Source organism: Lynx canadensis, chromosome E2 (assembly GCF_007474595.2).
Source record: "Lynx canadensis isolate LIC74 chromosome E2, mLynCan4.pri.v2, whole genome shotgun sequence".
Lineage (NCBI taxonomy): Eukaryota > Metazoa > Chordata > Mammalia > Carnivora > Felidae > Lynx > Lynx canadensis.
The window spans coordinates 19,000,865-19,017,385 of record NC_044317.1 but is presented as its reverse complement, the minus strand read 5'-3'; the positions used below and the strand labels follow the sequence as shown (position 1 = coordinate 19,017,385).

At 55.6% G+C, this 16,521-nt stretch overlaps 1 protein-coding gene across 2 annotated transcripts; it reads right to left on the bottom strand.

Moving 5' to 3' along the window:
• Positions 1 to 88: 88 nt before the first annotated feature.
• On the bottom strand, positions 89 to 16,432 carry FHOD1 (formin homology 2 domain containing 1). Of its 2 annotated transcripts, XM_030297208.1 has the most exons (24): positions 16,138 to 16,432; positions 8,076 to 8,182; positions 7,637 to 7,701; positions 7,272 to 7,339; positions 7,093 to 7,198; positions 6,922 to 7,016; positions 6,542 to 6,653; positions 6,357 to 6,451; positions 6,104 to 6,247; positions 5,873 to 6,018; positions 5,554 to 5,790; positions 5,396 to 5,419; positions 4,962 to 5,015; positions 3,947 to 4,062; positions 3,258 to 3,862; positions 2,762 to 2,917; positions 2,339 to 2,521; positions 2,133 to 2,252; positions 1,894 to 2,055; positions 1,293 to 1,483; positions 1,010 to 1,202; positions 766 to 928; positions 490 to 690; positions 89 to 416 (listed from the first exon to the last, which is right to left on the bottom strand). In XM_030297208.1, exons 1-24 carry the CDS (start codon positions 16,336 to 16,338, stop codon positions 334 to 336), a joined length of 3,627 nt encoding a protein of 1,208 aa, XP_030153068.1. In that variant the 5' UTR covers positions 16,339 to 16,432; the 3' UTR covers positions 89 to 333. The 2 variants fall into 2 exon arrangements, with proteins under 2 accessions (XP_030153068.1, XP_030153069.1); XM_030297209.1 differs by lacking the exons at positions 4,962 to 5,015; positions 5,396 to 5,419.
• Positions 16,433 to 16,521: the final 89 nt, after the last annotated feature.

The following is a 16,521-nucleotide window of genomic DNA, read 5'->3' as shown; positions in this document are numbered from 1 at the left end:
AATGAGGGCGAGACAGGAAGAGCCAGTCGTTTGATATTAGCCTCCTGCTACAGACTGAGTGTGGTACCTTCAAAGAAGGAAGAGAGTCTTGGATTGGCTAGGAAAACTTTATTATACTCCATGCATTCAGGGAGCTCATACAAGTACATATACACACACAAACACACAATTGCATACAGGCACACACAGCTAATACTGCTCAAGGCACTGTCCACTGGGCACACAGTGGCCTTAGGGTTGAGAAAAGGCCCAGAATTCTGCTTTGATTCCTCCTCATTCTCTAGTCTCTTACATTGCAGGCTGAGGCCCGTCCATGCTCTAGAGGCAGTACCTTCACACCTCCAGGCCAGGACCCTTGCTCAGTCCCAGTGCCTGCACCAGGTCCTCTCCGAGCCCGCTCTTCAACGTCCGTCTCACTGCAGGAACAGAGCAGAGTTAGAGAGGGTTGATGTGGTTAAGGCGGGTAGTGGGCGTTTGGGGAGTACTCACAAGACTTGCGGTTGCCACGGGACCGCTTGCGCTCCCGAGCAGCTAAGGCACGAGGACTGCTCTTGGTCACTGACTGTACCAGCAGGTCCATGATCTCATCTGAAGTGTCACTGGGTAAATTGGAGACTGGGGGTTCTTCTGGGGGTGCAGTGGAGGGCCCCATTGCTGTAGGCATGACTGGGGAGGTGCTCTGGACCATTCCTGAGAGAGGCCAGATAGAGAAGTCAGGATAAGGTGACCCCAAAGCCCATTGCCCCCAGTGGCCATAGGTCCCACCTCTGCTGCGGCGGCCATGTGTGGTGTCCTCCGGCTTGCTGGTCAGCAGACTCTTCATGCTGGCGTGACTGTCAGCATCACCCCGCCCTGGCCCACTGCCCACGGCCACTGGGACAGATGGGTTGCTGGGGACTTCCCCAGCCACACCTGAGAACTTTTCTGTCTGTAGAGGGGAGAAGGGTGAGCTGGGCGCAGGGGAAGGAAACCACGGGGGTGGCAGTCCAAACCTGGAAAAGGTACCTACCTCAGTGATCATGCGGCCCCGTGTCTTGTTGCGCTCACGGTACGTGGCCCGCTTTTGCTGCTGCTGTAGCACCCGTTCCCGGCAAGTCCGATACTCCAGTGCAAACTCACGCAGCGTGTGGCAGAACTGCATGATGCGCACTTCCCGGGCTGCCTGGGCCGTGTACCCCAGGTATAACAGGAAGGCATGGAACCTAGGCAGGTTGGGGTGGGGAGGGATGGTGAGTCCTGCTTAGGGTGTGAGGGATGGTGATAGCAGTCCTGCCCTCTGCCCATGTCCCCACCTGTTGCAGACACGGCGGTGTACTACCCGCAGCATGGCAACACGGCGGCCACACTGGGCCAGGAAGTGGGTGAGGCGGGCACGTAGGGCTGGGGCCAGCTCGTGTTTGGCCAAGTTCCGTAGACTCTCCTCAGCTGCCCGGCTCCGACGCTCCAGCTGCCCCAGGTTCTCAGTCAGCTGCTCAAAGTCCACCTGGAAAGGCAGGGGGTATGCATGTTGTCCCCCCAAAGACAGGCACCACCTGAGGCTGCCTCTGTCAGGCCAGCCAATCTGGTCCCTAGAGATATAGAGAGCCAAAAAGCCTCCGCCTGCCCTCCAAAAGCTCACAGTCTAATCCAGGAAAGAGACAAGTCCATTTGATCTAATGGGGAATGGAAAAGCTCTCTTGAGGGAAGTGGTGGCTAAATGAAGACCCACAGACAGTAGGTGTAGCCAGGCCAATAGAGGAAAGAATGTTTCTGGCAGAGGATACAGCCCACACAACACCTGTAGCTGAGCACACTCTGGCACAGTAGCCCGAACACGGAGGAAAAGCCAGCCCCAGAAAGCAGCACTCCCTTTTGCCATGGCTGGTCTTAGTCAAGCCTCTGGCTGGTGCTAACCTTGGCACAGCGCGTCAGGGCGGGTATTTCTGAGTAGAGGTCAGAGGAATCAGGCCGGGTCTGGAGAACCAAGGAACAGAGATGGTGCAGCAGTGACTGTCGGCGCACTGTGTCCTTCACCTCTGACACCTTCTCCAGGTAGCTCAGCTCAAAGCCGCTGCTCTGAAAGGACCCCATCTGAGCCTGGGCCTAGCAGGCTCCAGAGCCCTGGCCCCCAGCCCTCATGCACTCCCACTAACCTGGGAACCGTTGAGGAAGTTGCCCACAGCCAACAGGGTGGCCAGGATACAGCGGAAGGTGGCATTTTGCACCAGCTGTTCCATGCCCACTTTCAGGTCAAATAGCGGCTCTGCAATTTCCTGGAGTGGGAGACAAAGGACTCTCAAACTACCTGGTCCTTGTGCTCACCTGCCCCACTTCCTGCCACATGCCATGACCTAAGTACCCGTTCCATGCTGTCATAGTCCAGCTTGAAGGCCCAGAGTTGTAGACGTGCGGCCAGGCCCCCAATGGAGGCAAGGGTCATCAGGAAATTCTCAGCTGGGCCCAGGGGTATGTCAGGATTGGCCAGCTGGGCCTCCTCAATCTTCTGCCGCTCCTCTTCCGTGGGCATCATAGTCAGCAGTTTCTGAGGATGCAACCACCACCCCACACAAAGTCCCCTCAGTGCTGGCCTGAGGCCTCAGATGTTGGTCTTGACTCATCCCTAGGTCATTTGGTCATTTGGGGTATCCCCAGGGCCTGGGGAACTGCTCTATAGAAATGCTAAGCCCATGCCCACCATTGGGAGGGACAGGAAATGCCCACTGACCAAAGGAGAGGGCCAGACCTCGCACCTCCCTGTCACACCCTTAGCTGGTATCCCTACCTCAATGCCATCCTTGCTGACAGCAAACTCATCAAAGTTGAGCAGGGCAGCCTTAATGACATGCACAGGTGGCAGGGTGGTTAGGCCAATGTTGATAGCGTTGCTGCGCTTGGGGTCCAGCACTGTGGTCATTGTCCGGCGGCCCTCACCAGCTTTCTTTAAAGTTGGCAAGAGGGCAGTGTAAGATTGGGAAAGGGACTAGCTGGGGCAACAATCTACAAGGGCACTCTAAATAGCCCCTCTAAATAGCCAGATGGTGGGGGCACCCCACAACCAGGGATCTGGGATATGTAAGGCCTTGGGATGAGCTTAGATTCTAGTTAGGGCTAGGCTCTGCTGGTTCCTTGTTGAGAAACCTCTGACAAGACTCAATGCCTTTCTTTGCCTTGGTTTCCCCATGTGGGAAATGAGTGGCTGTCCCTGGCAGTTCAGACCCTTCAGTTCTGATTCCCTCCTCTTTCCGCTGGGGTTACCTTGCAGATGAGGGTGGGTTTACCTTGGAAGGCAGCACATCTTTGGCACGGGACTCAAACAAGTGTTCCAGCCGGGCTGTGTCCACCGAGACAGGTTCCAGTGAGGCCCACAGTGTGGGGCAGGGCCCAAAGCGGCTCCCAGAGCCTTCATGACCCCCAGCCAGCTTTAGCTCCCGCCAGAAGAGTTTTACTGTCTTCCTCTTGGTGGGGAGGGCTAAACCATCGGGTGCTGAGGGAGGAAGGGGAGTGGTGGGAGGTGGAGGTGGTGGGAGTGAGCCTTTGATGGGTGGGGGAGGTGGGGGTGGAGGAGGTGGGCCACCTCCAGAGAGCACAGGCAGTGGGGGCGGTGGGGGTGGGACCCCTTTCCCAGCCTCCACAGCCTCCATGTTCAGCATGTCCTCGTCTTCATCCTCCCCCAAATCTGAGAAGTCCAGGTCTCCAATGCAGAGCTTAGGTACACGGATAGGGAATTCCTGAATGGGCTCAGCCTTGGGGCTTGGTGGGGCCAGTGGCTCCTTGGGCTCTGGCTCAAGGCTCCGCTGGGCCCGGAGCAGACTTCGGGGGGCAGGGCTCTGGGGTGTTCTGGGTGCAGGGCCTGGTTCTGGGGAGCCCCATAGTTCCCGGGTATCTAGAGAAGAGAAGCAGCTGTCAGTGTCACGCCCTCTGGAGCAATAGGGCAACATGAGTGGATTCTGCCCACCCACCTACTCACCTGGGTGTCCATCAGCCTCATCAGGCATGGCCTCAGCCAGTGTCTCTGCTCGGCCCTGGGCCAGTGCAGCCTGCTTCTCTGTTTCTGCTGCTGCCACATTCTCCAGGAACCGGGCTCTGAGGGGAGGTACTTGTCAGTGAGGGTGTCTGACACACCCCAGCCCAGGGTGGTGTACATGCCTTGCTGGGCCCCTGGGCACTGCCCCAAATTGCAGGCACACACAGACATACAGAGAACAGTCCATGCGCTGAGCAGACCCAGGACTTGCCCTCCCAAGGCAGCCCCTGTTCATTCCTCCACATCTGGGGAGGGTCACTGCCAACCCAGCATTCCCAGGTCAACATATGGGGAGAAGTTCTACTTAACAGCTAACTTGCAACCTTGCTGCTGTTCACATTCACTGTCTGATTCTAGACACTTAGAGCAGGGGAAGGGGATAGCTGTTCCAATGGGCACACCAGGCTGTCCCATGTCTGGTAGCTTCTGAGAGCTATGACCCATGTCTAGAAAAGGGCCTGGGAAACAAGCATTCAGCTCAAGAGTCCCATGCTTTACTGAGTGAGCTACCACAACAGGCATTCAATTTATGTTGGAATAATGAATGTGATCCAGTGTCTATTTTTCAGCCCCTCTAGCCTTTGTTGGCCTTCAGTCCCTGCCCTTCTTCCCTCAGCCCTAGGTTGCTCCTCCACCCCTATATCACACAGCACCCTAGATCCTAGCCCCCTTCCCTATTCCTGGGCTGAGGACATGGAAGAATGGGCTCCAGATTGGGAGTCCGTATCTTCATTTCTGGTTGAAACTCGTTAAGGTGTCACTATTGAACACTATGACCCCAGTGAACTGCTTCCCAGTGCTTGGTCCTTGGGTAACAAAGGAGGGCTATGTATGGGAGAGGATGGGCCTGAGAGTCCCCCAGCTCTGGCTGCATGAGGCACATGGAACCCCCGCTGGGGGAAGCAATGCTGAAGCCCTGAGCAAATGGCAGGCCTGGCAGGCTGGCCTCTGTACTTACTCCAGCACTGCCTGCTCAGTAGGGGACTGAGAGTCAGGTGGGCTCTCAGGGGCCCTGGGTAGGGGGGATGAGAGGAAGAGATGGTAATTATGGTGCTTGCTCCACTCCAAAGCCCAGTTGCTTGTACCCACACACAGCTGGGCAGTAATATCAGGGGTTCCTTCCCAGCCCCAGTGGAAAGAGGAGGGGTGGGGGTCACAGGACATGAAGAAACTGGAAATGGAGGGGACAGACTGACATGAAGCAGGACAGGGCATAGTAAGAGACAAAGAACAAGAGAGTCAAGAGACAGTGACAGAGAAATAAAGAAGGGGGGCAAGGAGATAGATGACAAAGAGCAAAGACAGGCAGAATGCCAGAAAGAGATGAGGAGACAAGCAGGAGGAGTAAGAGGTCCAGTCAGGGCTGAACCCCACTCCCCAGCAGTCACTTACCAAACAGGAGCAGTTTGGTGAAGTCTGGAAAGAAAGAGAAAGCATGCGTTTGGGCAGAGGAGTTTGGACAGAGGAGGCGGAGGGCCTGTGGAGGGGCTCAGTGGAGGGACAGCTGGAGAGAGGACTCTAGGGGTGGCCTCCACTATCTTCCTACTTACTTATAGATGCTCCTCTCGCTGGAGCTGTCGGCTGATGGCCCCACAGAGATGGCAGGAAAGAGGTTCACCGAGGTAAGGAGGCCAGAAGCAGGGCCCACGAGGCTGGAGTTCAAGCTTGTCGACAGGGCAGGGCCAGTGGAGTAGGTGGAGGTTACCGTTGAGGCCAGGTCTGAGGGGCTGGAGGTGGGGCCTGTCTGTGAGGCGGGGCCTGCGCGGCTAGAGACAGGGCCTGTGGGGCTGGAGGCGGGGCTTATCAACAGACAAGGCCACTGCAGGCAGATACACACCTCCCCAAGTGCTAGGGCAAGTTCTATCTTACCCAGGCTCCGTGGAGCGCAAAGGGCAGCTCCCGCCTTCTAGAGATCGGCGGCTCCTCTTGCCCTCCTCTGAAGAGGGCTTTCTGCGTTCCCGCCTTCCACCTGCAGCGGCTTCATCGATGTCCCCATCCTCCAACCGCAGGGCATTCTAGTGGAGGTAGACCCAGATGTGAGCCGCTGGCGAACTGCACCTCCTTCTTCCCCGCCAGTTGTGCCCAGGTGACCCAGCCCACCTCATAGAGCACAAGCTGTGTGCGCAGGTCCACATCAGTACCCGAGGTGCCCAAATGGCGCTGGACCAGGGCCTCCATGCCTTGCTGCTCCAGTGCATCTGTCACATCATAGAAGGTGTCCTGGTCCGGGAGTGCTGCCAGTGTCTAGAGGGTGGGGATGGGAGGGCAAGGCTAAGGCTGGTGGAGACTGGAAGTCAGGAACCTAAGGGGCCCAGAATTGGCACCTGGTTCCCCCCTATTCGGCCATACCCACCTTGTTGATGAGGGTGACTGTGTACACCAACAACTCAGGGTCAGCGCCATTCTTCTCCTCCAGGATGGACACCAGATTGGCCCAAGGAAGACAGCCTGACACAGAAAGGGGAGCAGTCATGCGGGGACAGGTAGGAGAGAGGGCTCTGAGTGGGGGTTGAGGGGGGAGAAGGAACAGTCTCTCACCTGTAGAGCTGGCCACAGAACTGACAGCATGGATAAGCAGCGGTGCATTGTTCTCAGAGTATTCCACAAACACCAGCAGCAGCTTCAGGGCTGTCTTCACCACCAAGCGGGACTAGGGGGAGGGGTCACCACATATGAGTGGGGCTTGGGCCAGACTTGTATCAGCTCCTGGTGGGGAGGGGTAAGGGCTTCTGGGGCTGGACTTAAAGAGGAGAGTCTAGGCAGAAAGTCCCTGGCCCCAGAACCAGGTGTTGGAGTACGTTCTAGACTTAGACGAGCCTCAGACTCATTCAATTCCAGCCCACTTTGCAGAATAGGAGACTGAGGTCCAGAGAGAGGCAGTGGGAAAAGGGTGCATGGCTGTGTGGAGGGCCACTTACCATGCTGGCACACAGTGTGTACAGCCACTGTACAGTCTCGCTGTGGGCCACCACCCCTAGCATCCCATCCACAAAAAGCATCAGCTGGCCTAGTGCTGGGGACACAGAGACAAGAAGAGGTCAGTAAGGGGTCACTGAAGGCAGGGGTCATGGGGGAGGAGTTGGACTTACCTCGGAGGATGTAGGTCTGGTAGTTGTGGTCGGCAGCAGCACCCACACGGATCAGGCAACTAAGCCCCTCTGAGTGTACAAATTCAGGCACCAGGTCCTTGTCCTCCTGGGGGCACCATGGGGAAATTTAAGCAGGGCTCAGGCTGGACACCCACCCCCAGCCCACTTCTGGGCCTCACCTGGAAGATCTGCTTTAGTGAGAAGAGGGAACGGCGGAGCTCAGGGCCACTGGAGCCATACAACTTTTCTGCAAGGGGTAGGTGGGCATGGAAACCTCAAGGGGACACAACCCCCCACCAAAGAATATTCTAGTGCCTGAGCCCCCTACCTCCTCCTCCACTCCCTGACTCTGGGCAACCCCCAATCCGGTTTAGTTGCAACATCAGCCCTGACCCTGAAAGGAGAGGTCAGGATAGGAGTGGGAAGGGGCCACACATCCTGTCTCCCATGTGCTTTGTCCACTGTCCAGCACAGGCCTGAAAGAAACTGAGCCAGCAGCGCTGGGGAGGGGCATTCTTGGACACTAATGTCCTTATACACTCACCCAAGATGGCAGTGACCCTCACGGAGAGTTGAGTACGCAGGATAAGTGTAGGCTTTCGCCCTTTGCTGGAATTAAGCAGCCTAGTCAGCAGTTTTCAGGCCATTCCTCAGGGTCCCTGCCCCCCACACCAAGGCAGCTAAACACCACCCCACATGCCACTCCTGGCCCAACTCCCTTCTCCTCAACAGGAGGGTTTGTGCAAACATAGGTATCTCAGGTATGTGGGAGATCACACACGTCCCACCCCCCCCCCCCATCCCAGGCATCAGGTAACACTGGCCAGGGATTCCCCTGGCACAGTCGTGTGGGGTGGCGTGGCAGGAGGTGACTCTCAGCCTAGGCTAGAGATCAGGTGTCTTGGCTGCTGACACCTGAGCCAGCCCCTGGTGGAGGCAAGGGTAGGGGCCAGCCTTGCCTTCCTGGTCCCATGAGCTCTGACCTGATCTCTTCATAGAAGCCCTCCAGCATCTCCCGCTGCTCTTCCAGAGAAAGCTCAGGGTCCAGGTAGTATCCAGAGGGAGACACTTGTAGAGCACAGTCCTCCAGCTGGGGGCAAAGGGAATAGTTGTCAGGGCTGGGAAAGAGGTGGTAGAGATATGTATGGAGACCCCATGACCTTCTACTTCCACTCAGAGAGCCAGCAGAGCGGCATACCACAGGGTGTATGCTGCAGCCATGCATTCCTTCAGCAGTCATTTCTCATGGGCCTACCGTGCATGAAGCCCATCTACCTCAGGTGCCAGGCTTTCTTGCCCTTTGAATGTGCTATGTCTTCTGGCTAACACCTACCATTCTGCATGTTTCAGATTAGGTAATGCTTTTTTGGAACACTTTCCTGAACTCCTGAAGCCAGTGCTATGCAACCCGTTCCACCCCATGTGTGAGGCCTTCCATACAGCATTATAATATCCTAGACACTAGTCTCCTTCCCCACTAACCATGAGATCTCTGGATTCAGGCAGCATGTCTGTCTTGCCCCATGCTATATCTGCAGAGCCTAGCACAGCCCTATGGCTCACAGTAAGTGCTCACTAAACATGTTGAGCTCATGAACATGAATAAGGAAAGGGAATGGAATATGGGAGGAAGTTCCTGCCTTCAAGGAAGTTCACAGCCCTGCGGGTGATAAGCTGCATCCACAAAGCGTTCAAGCCCAGGGAGAAAGTGTTAAGAATATTGGTGCAAACCCAGCTGGAAGGAGTGTGTGTGTGTGTGTGTGTGTGTGTGTGTGTGTGTGTGTGTGGTATGTGTGTCTCCCTGAATTTAGACAGCGAGGAACAGTGAGTAATCCATAGGCTATCAGTCCCTTCAGGCCTCAGGGTCTTTGCCCTGCCCCAAGTGAGCTAGACCTCAGAGGCCTCCAAGGGGCCTGTTAAAAACTAGGTTTTAGGGTCTGACTCTATCAGTCTGTAGCAGGTCCCTGAAACCTGCATTGTACGAGGCACACATTCTATCCGTGTGTGTGCTTCCCAAGTATCTCTATCATGCCCCCGGCCCAGCTCGCCTCTACTACCACCAGGCATGACACTTGGCCTCTTGAGAAGTACCTGTAGAGAAGTGACTCCTGAGAGTCTGAGGGCAGCACTGTGCCTCTCCCAGACACTTCCCCCATAGCACAGAGCCAGTATGCAGGGCTCAGCAAAGTCCCCTTGTATTGAGTGGCCCTGCTCCTTGGGTTCCTATGGCCCAGGGAGAGCCCACCTCTGGAGAAGCAGAGTATTTTCTGGTTTCCATCTTACTGGGAAAGTCAGTCCCAACATCTGTCCCACTGTTCTGTCAGCACTGCCCTGCTCTGGGCCCAGTCCAAGGACTTACAGCTGCTGTTGGTCCCCTGGGAGAAAGGGAGCCCAGCTCCTACCCCTACCCGTTTCTGCTTTATACTCTGCTCATGTCTGAGAGACTGACCTAGCTCCTTCCTGGCAGTTCAGCCTGTGAGGCCCTTGGGTGACACCCCCTCTCCTTCCCCCACTCCCCCCACCCCCGCCTTGCCTGGGACATGGGACATAGGACAAACACTCCAGCCTGTTCTCTGTCCCACTTCCTGCCTGGCTGCCTGCCCTCCCTTGGGCGCCTTGGGCGGGCCTGGCCTCTCTCCCCTCCCTGAGAGCAGAGTCATCTTCTCCAGGGCCTAGTGGGAACAGGCCTGAGATGGGGCGGCAAGGCCCCAGGCCTGGGGTACTTTATCTTCGGCCAGCTCAGCTGAGGGCAGCCCCACATTCCTCCTGATCCCTCTTCCCACATGGTGACTCAGCAGCCTACCCACTCCACCCCCATCCAGGCATAGCTGCATCTCCTTCCACCTTGGACTAGAGGATTCTAGGACCCTAGAGAAACATATCCACACAGCCTGGCACAGCCCCAGAGAAACAAACCCCTTCAGGGATCCCCCAAGTCACACATATATGGAATAGCTCATTCATGCAAACATTCGTGAACCAGGCTGATTTTAGGTGCTGAAGACATAGTGGGGAGCCCAGCTGGGGAGGGCCAGCAGCCTTACCTCAGAAAAAGGCCACAAGTGGCTGCCTGGGTGGCTCAGTTGGTTAAGTGTCCAATTTGATTTCAGCTCAGGTCATGATCTCATGGTTTGTGGGATTGAGCCCCCATCAGGCTCTGCACTGACAGTGGGAAGCCTACTTGGGATTCTCTCTCTCCCCCTCTCTGTCCCTTCCCCATGCTTGTGCTATCTCTCTCAAAATAAATAAATAAACATTAAAAAAAAAAAAAAGACCACAGGGGCACCTGGGTGGCTCAGTCGGTTAAGCGTCCGACTTTGGCTCAGGTCATGATCTCGTGGTCTGTGAGTTCGAGCCCCACGTCTGGCTCTGTGCTGACAGCTCAGAGCCTGGAGCCTGCTTCGGATTCTGTGTCTTCCTCTCTCTCTGACCCTCCCCCGTTCATGCTCTGTCTCTCTCTGTCTCAAAAATAAATAAACGTTTAAAAAAAATAAAAAAATACCACAAATAAATATAGAAGCACAACTGCCATGAGTGCTAAGAAAGGAGAGGGGCAGAGTGCCATAAAGGTAAACACTGGAGGGTGATTATATTATACCTGGTATGTACTTCCACACCCAGGTTTACGATCTGGTGTGTGTGTGTGTGTGTGTGCGCGCGCACATACACGCTCTGGAGGAGCACAAGCCCAAGAAGCACACGTACAGAAAGCTCGGATCAAGCAGGATGTCTTCCCCTCCTGCAAGCACACTTACATGCTATAATCCCAAGTAAGCAAAGAATGGCCCTCTCCTTCCAGGATACTTGCATCTATTTGGGGTGGAGTCCTGAAGGCCAAGAGCTCTATCACCCAGCCTCCTCAGATGAGCATATTTAAACCCTTTCCCTCCATGGTGGCAGCAGTGGCCTCCCTAGCCACTTTGTCTTATTCTTCCAGGGCCCCATTTCTAGGAAGAAGTCCAGAGGTAACAGCCAGCCCAGAGCCTCCAGGTTGGTGCCCCTCTCCCCTAACCTAGTTGCCTGTCCTGGGTAGAGATGGGGGGTGATAGGCTAGGATAGCAAAGAACAGAGACTTCCTGTCAGCTGGATGGTGCTTGTCCCTCACACCCCTGCCCCCTTCCTCGGGTCACCCTTCTGAGAGCCAAACCTCTGGTACTTGTTTCTCACACCCTGGGGCTGGGCCAGGCTAGAGTAAGCCTGAACCCTGGTCCCTGCTGACAGCGCTTAGGGTCAGCACAGGGCCAGCATGGGCTCATATCCTTAACTCCCTCCTGGCTCTTGTCTTTCATGCTTCTCTGTGTCTTAGAGTGGAGTCCTCTCCATTCTTCCCAGGCTCAGACCCTCCCTTCAGCATCCAGCCCAATTTTTCTTGGTTCTCTGGGCTCAAGCTTTTCTGGCAGCCGAAACCAACTTGTTACATATGATTTTAAATGCAGGGCCAAACTGAGGAGACCATGGTGTCTACTCCCCAGTATTTTTCATAACTGCAAATCAGTCAAGAATGGTCACGCCAGGGGCAGGGAAAGAAGATGGAGAAGAGGGCAGGATTATATGCTGAAGGACTCCTATTTTAGGAAATGATTTTGTTGCTTTTTTCTTCTGCTTTCCTATAAACACAAGACCCTTGGGGCACCTGGCTGGCTCAATCGGAGGAACTCTAGATTTCAGGGTCATGATTTGAGCCCCATGTTGGGTATAGAGATCGCTTAAATAATAACTAATGAAATAAATAAATAAATAAATAAATAAATAAATTTTAAACACGAGAGAGACCCTGTGCTCTAACAACCCTCCTTCTCCTGTTATCTTGGGTTTCCAATTAGACCATGACTTCCTAGATGAGACACTATGGATGGGCCTTGAGGAGGGAAATCCATATTAGTTATGCCTCCTCTGTGTCACATACCAGCTTGCCTAGTTGTTTGAATCTCCTGATAATCCTTTTTTTAATGTTTATTTATTTATTTTGAGAGAGAGGGAGTGCACGTGTGCACATGTGTGAGCACAGGCACATGTAGGGGAGTGGCAGAGAGGAGAGGGAGAATCCTAAGTAGGCTCCACTGTCAGCACAGAGCCTGACACAGGGCTAGATCAGGAATTGTGAGATCATGACCTGAGCCAAATCAAGAGGCAGATGCCTGGGGCACCTGGGTGGCTCAGTCGGGTAAGCATCGACTTCAGCTCAGGTCATGATCTCGTGATTTGTGAATTCAAGACCCATGTCAGGCTCTGAGCTAGCTCAGAGCCTGGAGCCTGCTTCAAACTGTGTCTCCCTCTCTCTCTGCCCCTCCCCTGCTCATGCTCTGTCTCTGTGTGTGTGTCTCTTTCTCTCAAAAATAAATACACACTTAGGAAAAAAAAAGAGTTGGGTGCTTAACTGACTAAGCAATCCAGGTGTCCCAGACAATTTTTTTTTTTAACTTTTATTTACTTAAGTAATCTCTGCACTCACCATGGGGCTCCAATTCATGACCCTGAGATCAAGAGTCACATGCTCTTCCAACTGAGCCTGCCAAGCCCCCTTCTCCTGATAATCCTTTTATAGGTGAGGAAACCAAAGCTCAGAACCTCAGTGAATATGCCCTAGGCTGCACAACCAGGATTGGAACCAGGGCTAACTGAGGCTAGATCTTGAATGGATGGACTTTGGAAGTGCTCCAGGAAACCCTGGAGGGGAGGTGGAGGGAGGGTTGGAGACTGTAGTGTTGTCAAGGGCGAAAGACCACCCCTCAGCTTTCTGGACTCTGCAAATACCCCAAACTGGTCCTCAAATTTGTAGCAAGCAAAGGAACACCAGTGAACACACACACATCATACACACTAAGGTAACAGTGCCTAAATCTGCAAGGATCTAAGTCCTGAGGTTGCTCACCAGGCTGCAGCCCAGGCTCCCTACCCCAGAATGACCAGTAAATTGGACATGGTGGTCCCAGGAAAAGCTGGAAGAAGGCCATGATCCATGCCCACATCCCAATCTTCTAGTATCCCCCAAAGACCTCCATATCAGGAGAATAAATGGCTCAATTCATCACCAGATCACCTCATCTTACCCTTAAGAATCCTCTGGGACCCCTCCAGTTGGTCCCTGTCCAAGCAGGTCAGGTTCACACTTTAGCCCCCTTGCAACAACTGCTCCTGAGGGGTAAACTGGGGCTGGAGTAGGGATGGTGCAAGGTCAGGAAATATTCCAGGACAGTGCCACCCCTGTCCTTCTCTAATGTTTAGCCACAGCTGGGGAAACAGAGTTACTGGTGACAGAAAGTTTTCTAGGGTTATCCCTGCTGCTAGAAGTAGGGGGCTCCTCTGGCCTTTGCATCAGGGACCGAGCAGCATTTGGGTCTCTCTGCCCAGAGTCCACGGAGAAGTCAGTGCTATCTCAGATGTGGCAGGGTTTATAGGTGTCCGAGAGGGGCTCCTGAGGCATTGCCCAGAAGAGCAAAAGGTAGCAGAACTCTGGGTAAAGAGATAAAATGCAGGGCCAGAGGGCCAGGTCTCCTCTGGGCAGAAGCAGGTCCCTGGACTGGGAGAGGCTTGCAACAGAGGGAAGACAGATACTTCTAAATTCCCCTGGGGACACCAGGCATGGCCCAAGGCATTGCCAGGACCCTCTCCACCCCCTTCCACCGGCCCCCTTCCCAAGGCCAGGAGATGAGTCAGAGGCTGTGGCTAGGAGCTTCCTCCTAGACTAGGAGGAAATGAGCAAGGCCTTCTCAGATCTGAAAGCTCTAAACAGTTTAAAAAGGAAGCCCCCAGGGGAACTCTAGTGGCTGGGCCCAGCCCAATGGGGTGCATGGGGTGGAGCCCCAGAGAGAAAGTGGGCTGGGCCTTTGTGCTTTCCCAGGGTCTGCAGGGATGACAGTCAGTGCCCAGAATGGGAGGGTAGATGTCCACTTGGCTGTGTCCTGTTCCCCTACTAGACAAATGTACAGAGGATAAAGCATTGAGTAAGTAGAGACCCCCTCCCGCTTATTTCTGCTCTCAGCCTAGAATGGGAATGCCTGGGTTTCTGGGCCACCTTTCCTCTCTATAGGGCTATCTAGGCAGGTTTGAGTCGTGTCTGTGCCCCTGGGGCACACCCTTATAGGACTCGGGGAGGAACCAGCTGTTGACATTTCCTGCAAGGAGGAGCCCTGCTCCCCTTCTCTCAGCTCTCTGATGTTCCTCCCCCTACCCTATTCTCAGCCCTTCTTCCTTCAGCCTTCTATTCTGGGGCTGTGGTCACAGTTTATATTTGGGATGAACACATCACAGTGTATCTGACCATTCCTGGCAGAACTGCCAGCCCCAGGAAGTCCTGGCTACAGGCACAGTAGTAACCCAGTGTGCCCACCAGCATATCCTGCCTGTGTCCTCAGGTACACCAAGTGGAATATCCTAAAAGTGAGGAGCCCAGGAATGTCTACGCTGGGGGGTACTTAACACATTCTCAATCTGAGCTCAGGGGTGTCCTTAGCTAGGGAGCACAGAACAGAGGGCAGAACACCTGGTGCAGTAGGGAGATGGGTCCCTAAATGAGAGGAAGTAAGGGGTGGTTTCTTCCTGTCCCTGACCTCCTAAATCTGCCCCTAATTGGGAAGAGGCGTGTTAGGGCTAAATCCTGCCCTAGAGTAGCAGTAGAAGGAATACTATGTTCTCTGTAATGCTCCAGGCTTATTTCAGCACCTTATTTCAAGAGTTTCATGAGCCTGAAGGCAGGAATCTGGCCTCAGTTTAGCAGCCCTCTCTCTCCAGTGCCTATCCTGAATTGAAAGTGGCCTCGGCTGGATGTGCTTCTTCCAGGTGCACCTCAGTTTCCCCCTTTGAACAGGGCAGCACAAAAAGGGTTGCATCAAAATTCTAAAGTGGGCAGTGTACTGCAACCTTCAAGCCGTGGCCTTGAAGCTCGGGCTCTGCCCGGACACGGGCCGCTCCCCGGGGCCAATAATCTCACCAACTCTCCCGCCCGCGCTCAGAGGCGGGGCGGGCCTGCAGAGCAAGGAATGCAGGCTGGGGGCCCGGCGCCCGGGGCACATTCCAGGGGAGACCCCGGGCCCAGGGGGCAAGTTTGCGCAATTCGCCCCCCAGCTAAGGCTGAGAGCAAGGGAGGGCACCCCCACCAACTCCCTCTCCTTTTTCTCGCCACTCGGTGAGGACTGGCCGCGGGGAACCCTGGGGGGTGGTAGCGCACCTCCCAGAGTCCTGGCCCGGAAACCCAGAGCGCCGGAAAGGGCTGCCTGCGGGGGGCTGAGCTCAGGGAGCCGGAGGGGAGGTAGGGCCAACCATCTGGAAAAGGGCCTCTCCCAGCACTGTGCGCTAGTCGGCTCTGGTACGCAGGCAAACTAGGGCAGGCCGGCGGTTTAAAATTAGCCGGGCTCGCCCCCTCCCTTCTAGCCGTGGGCTGGTGGAGGCTGGAGTACGGGATGGTGGGGACCGTGACTCAAAGGGCTTTTCCACCAGTGCAGCCACTGGCTCTCTGCGTGTCCCGGGCCAGGTCGCTTCCCGGGGACTCCCCTCACCCCGTGAAGTCTCTCTTCTACTCTCAGTCCCTACCCAGGCCCCCACCTACAGGGGCAACGCTCTATGGGGCAGGACCCAATCCAGCCAACAGAAACCGCTCGAAGCTTTTGCCACCCCCAGTGGCCCGCCCCGGTCCGCCCCTCCTCCTGGTCCCGCCCCACCTCACCTGAAGCAGGTGGAAGCTGGTCCTTCCCCAGCTCCGAACTCCTTGTCCGCTACCACCCAAACATCTACCGTCACCTTATCCAGATCGGTTACCCAAGCAGACAGGCAGCGAATGGACCCCGAACACCTCCCCAGATGGGCCTCACTTTGAGGGGGCAGCCAAAGTGGCGCAGACAACAAGCTCCCACCTCCCTTCTTGAGCTTCCCTCAACTTGAGAGGCGTCCCGCGAAAGCGAGGCAGCTTGGACCGTAGGTCCCCAGCCCAAGACTTTCCCGCAGGAACGCACCCACTCCCGCCTCTCCCCGAGGGGTACCTCCCAAAGGCTTTCATGGCGCCGACCATGAACCTTTGATCGCCCCCAACCTTTCTTTAGGCCCCCTCACCTTCAGCGGCGCCGCCAACAGGCGATGCAGCGCGGGTATCTGCGCACTCAGGGGCAGCGCCCCGTCCAGGCTACAGGTGGGGGCTCGGCGCGGCTCCGGGAAGTTGGCACATGCGAAGGGGTCGGTGTCCTCCAAGTACTGCACCCGCACGGTCACCGCTGATACCGGGTCCCCATCTCCGCGGTCTTCCTCGCCCGCCATGGTTCTGTCACGGGCTCGCGCCGCGCGCCTCCGGTAGGATCCCGGCTACGCAGCGGCGCCTACTCCACTAGCTCGGCTGTCTGGGCCGGGCCGGACCGGACGCTGCTGAGGGGAGGAGCCAGACGGAGGCGGGGCCGAGGAAGGAGGTGGAGCTAAGAGTAGTCCCAGAACACGCAGTGGGGA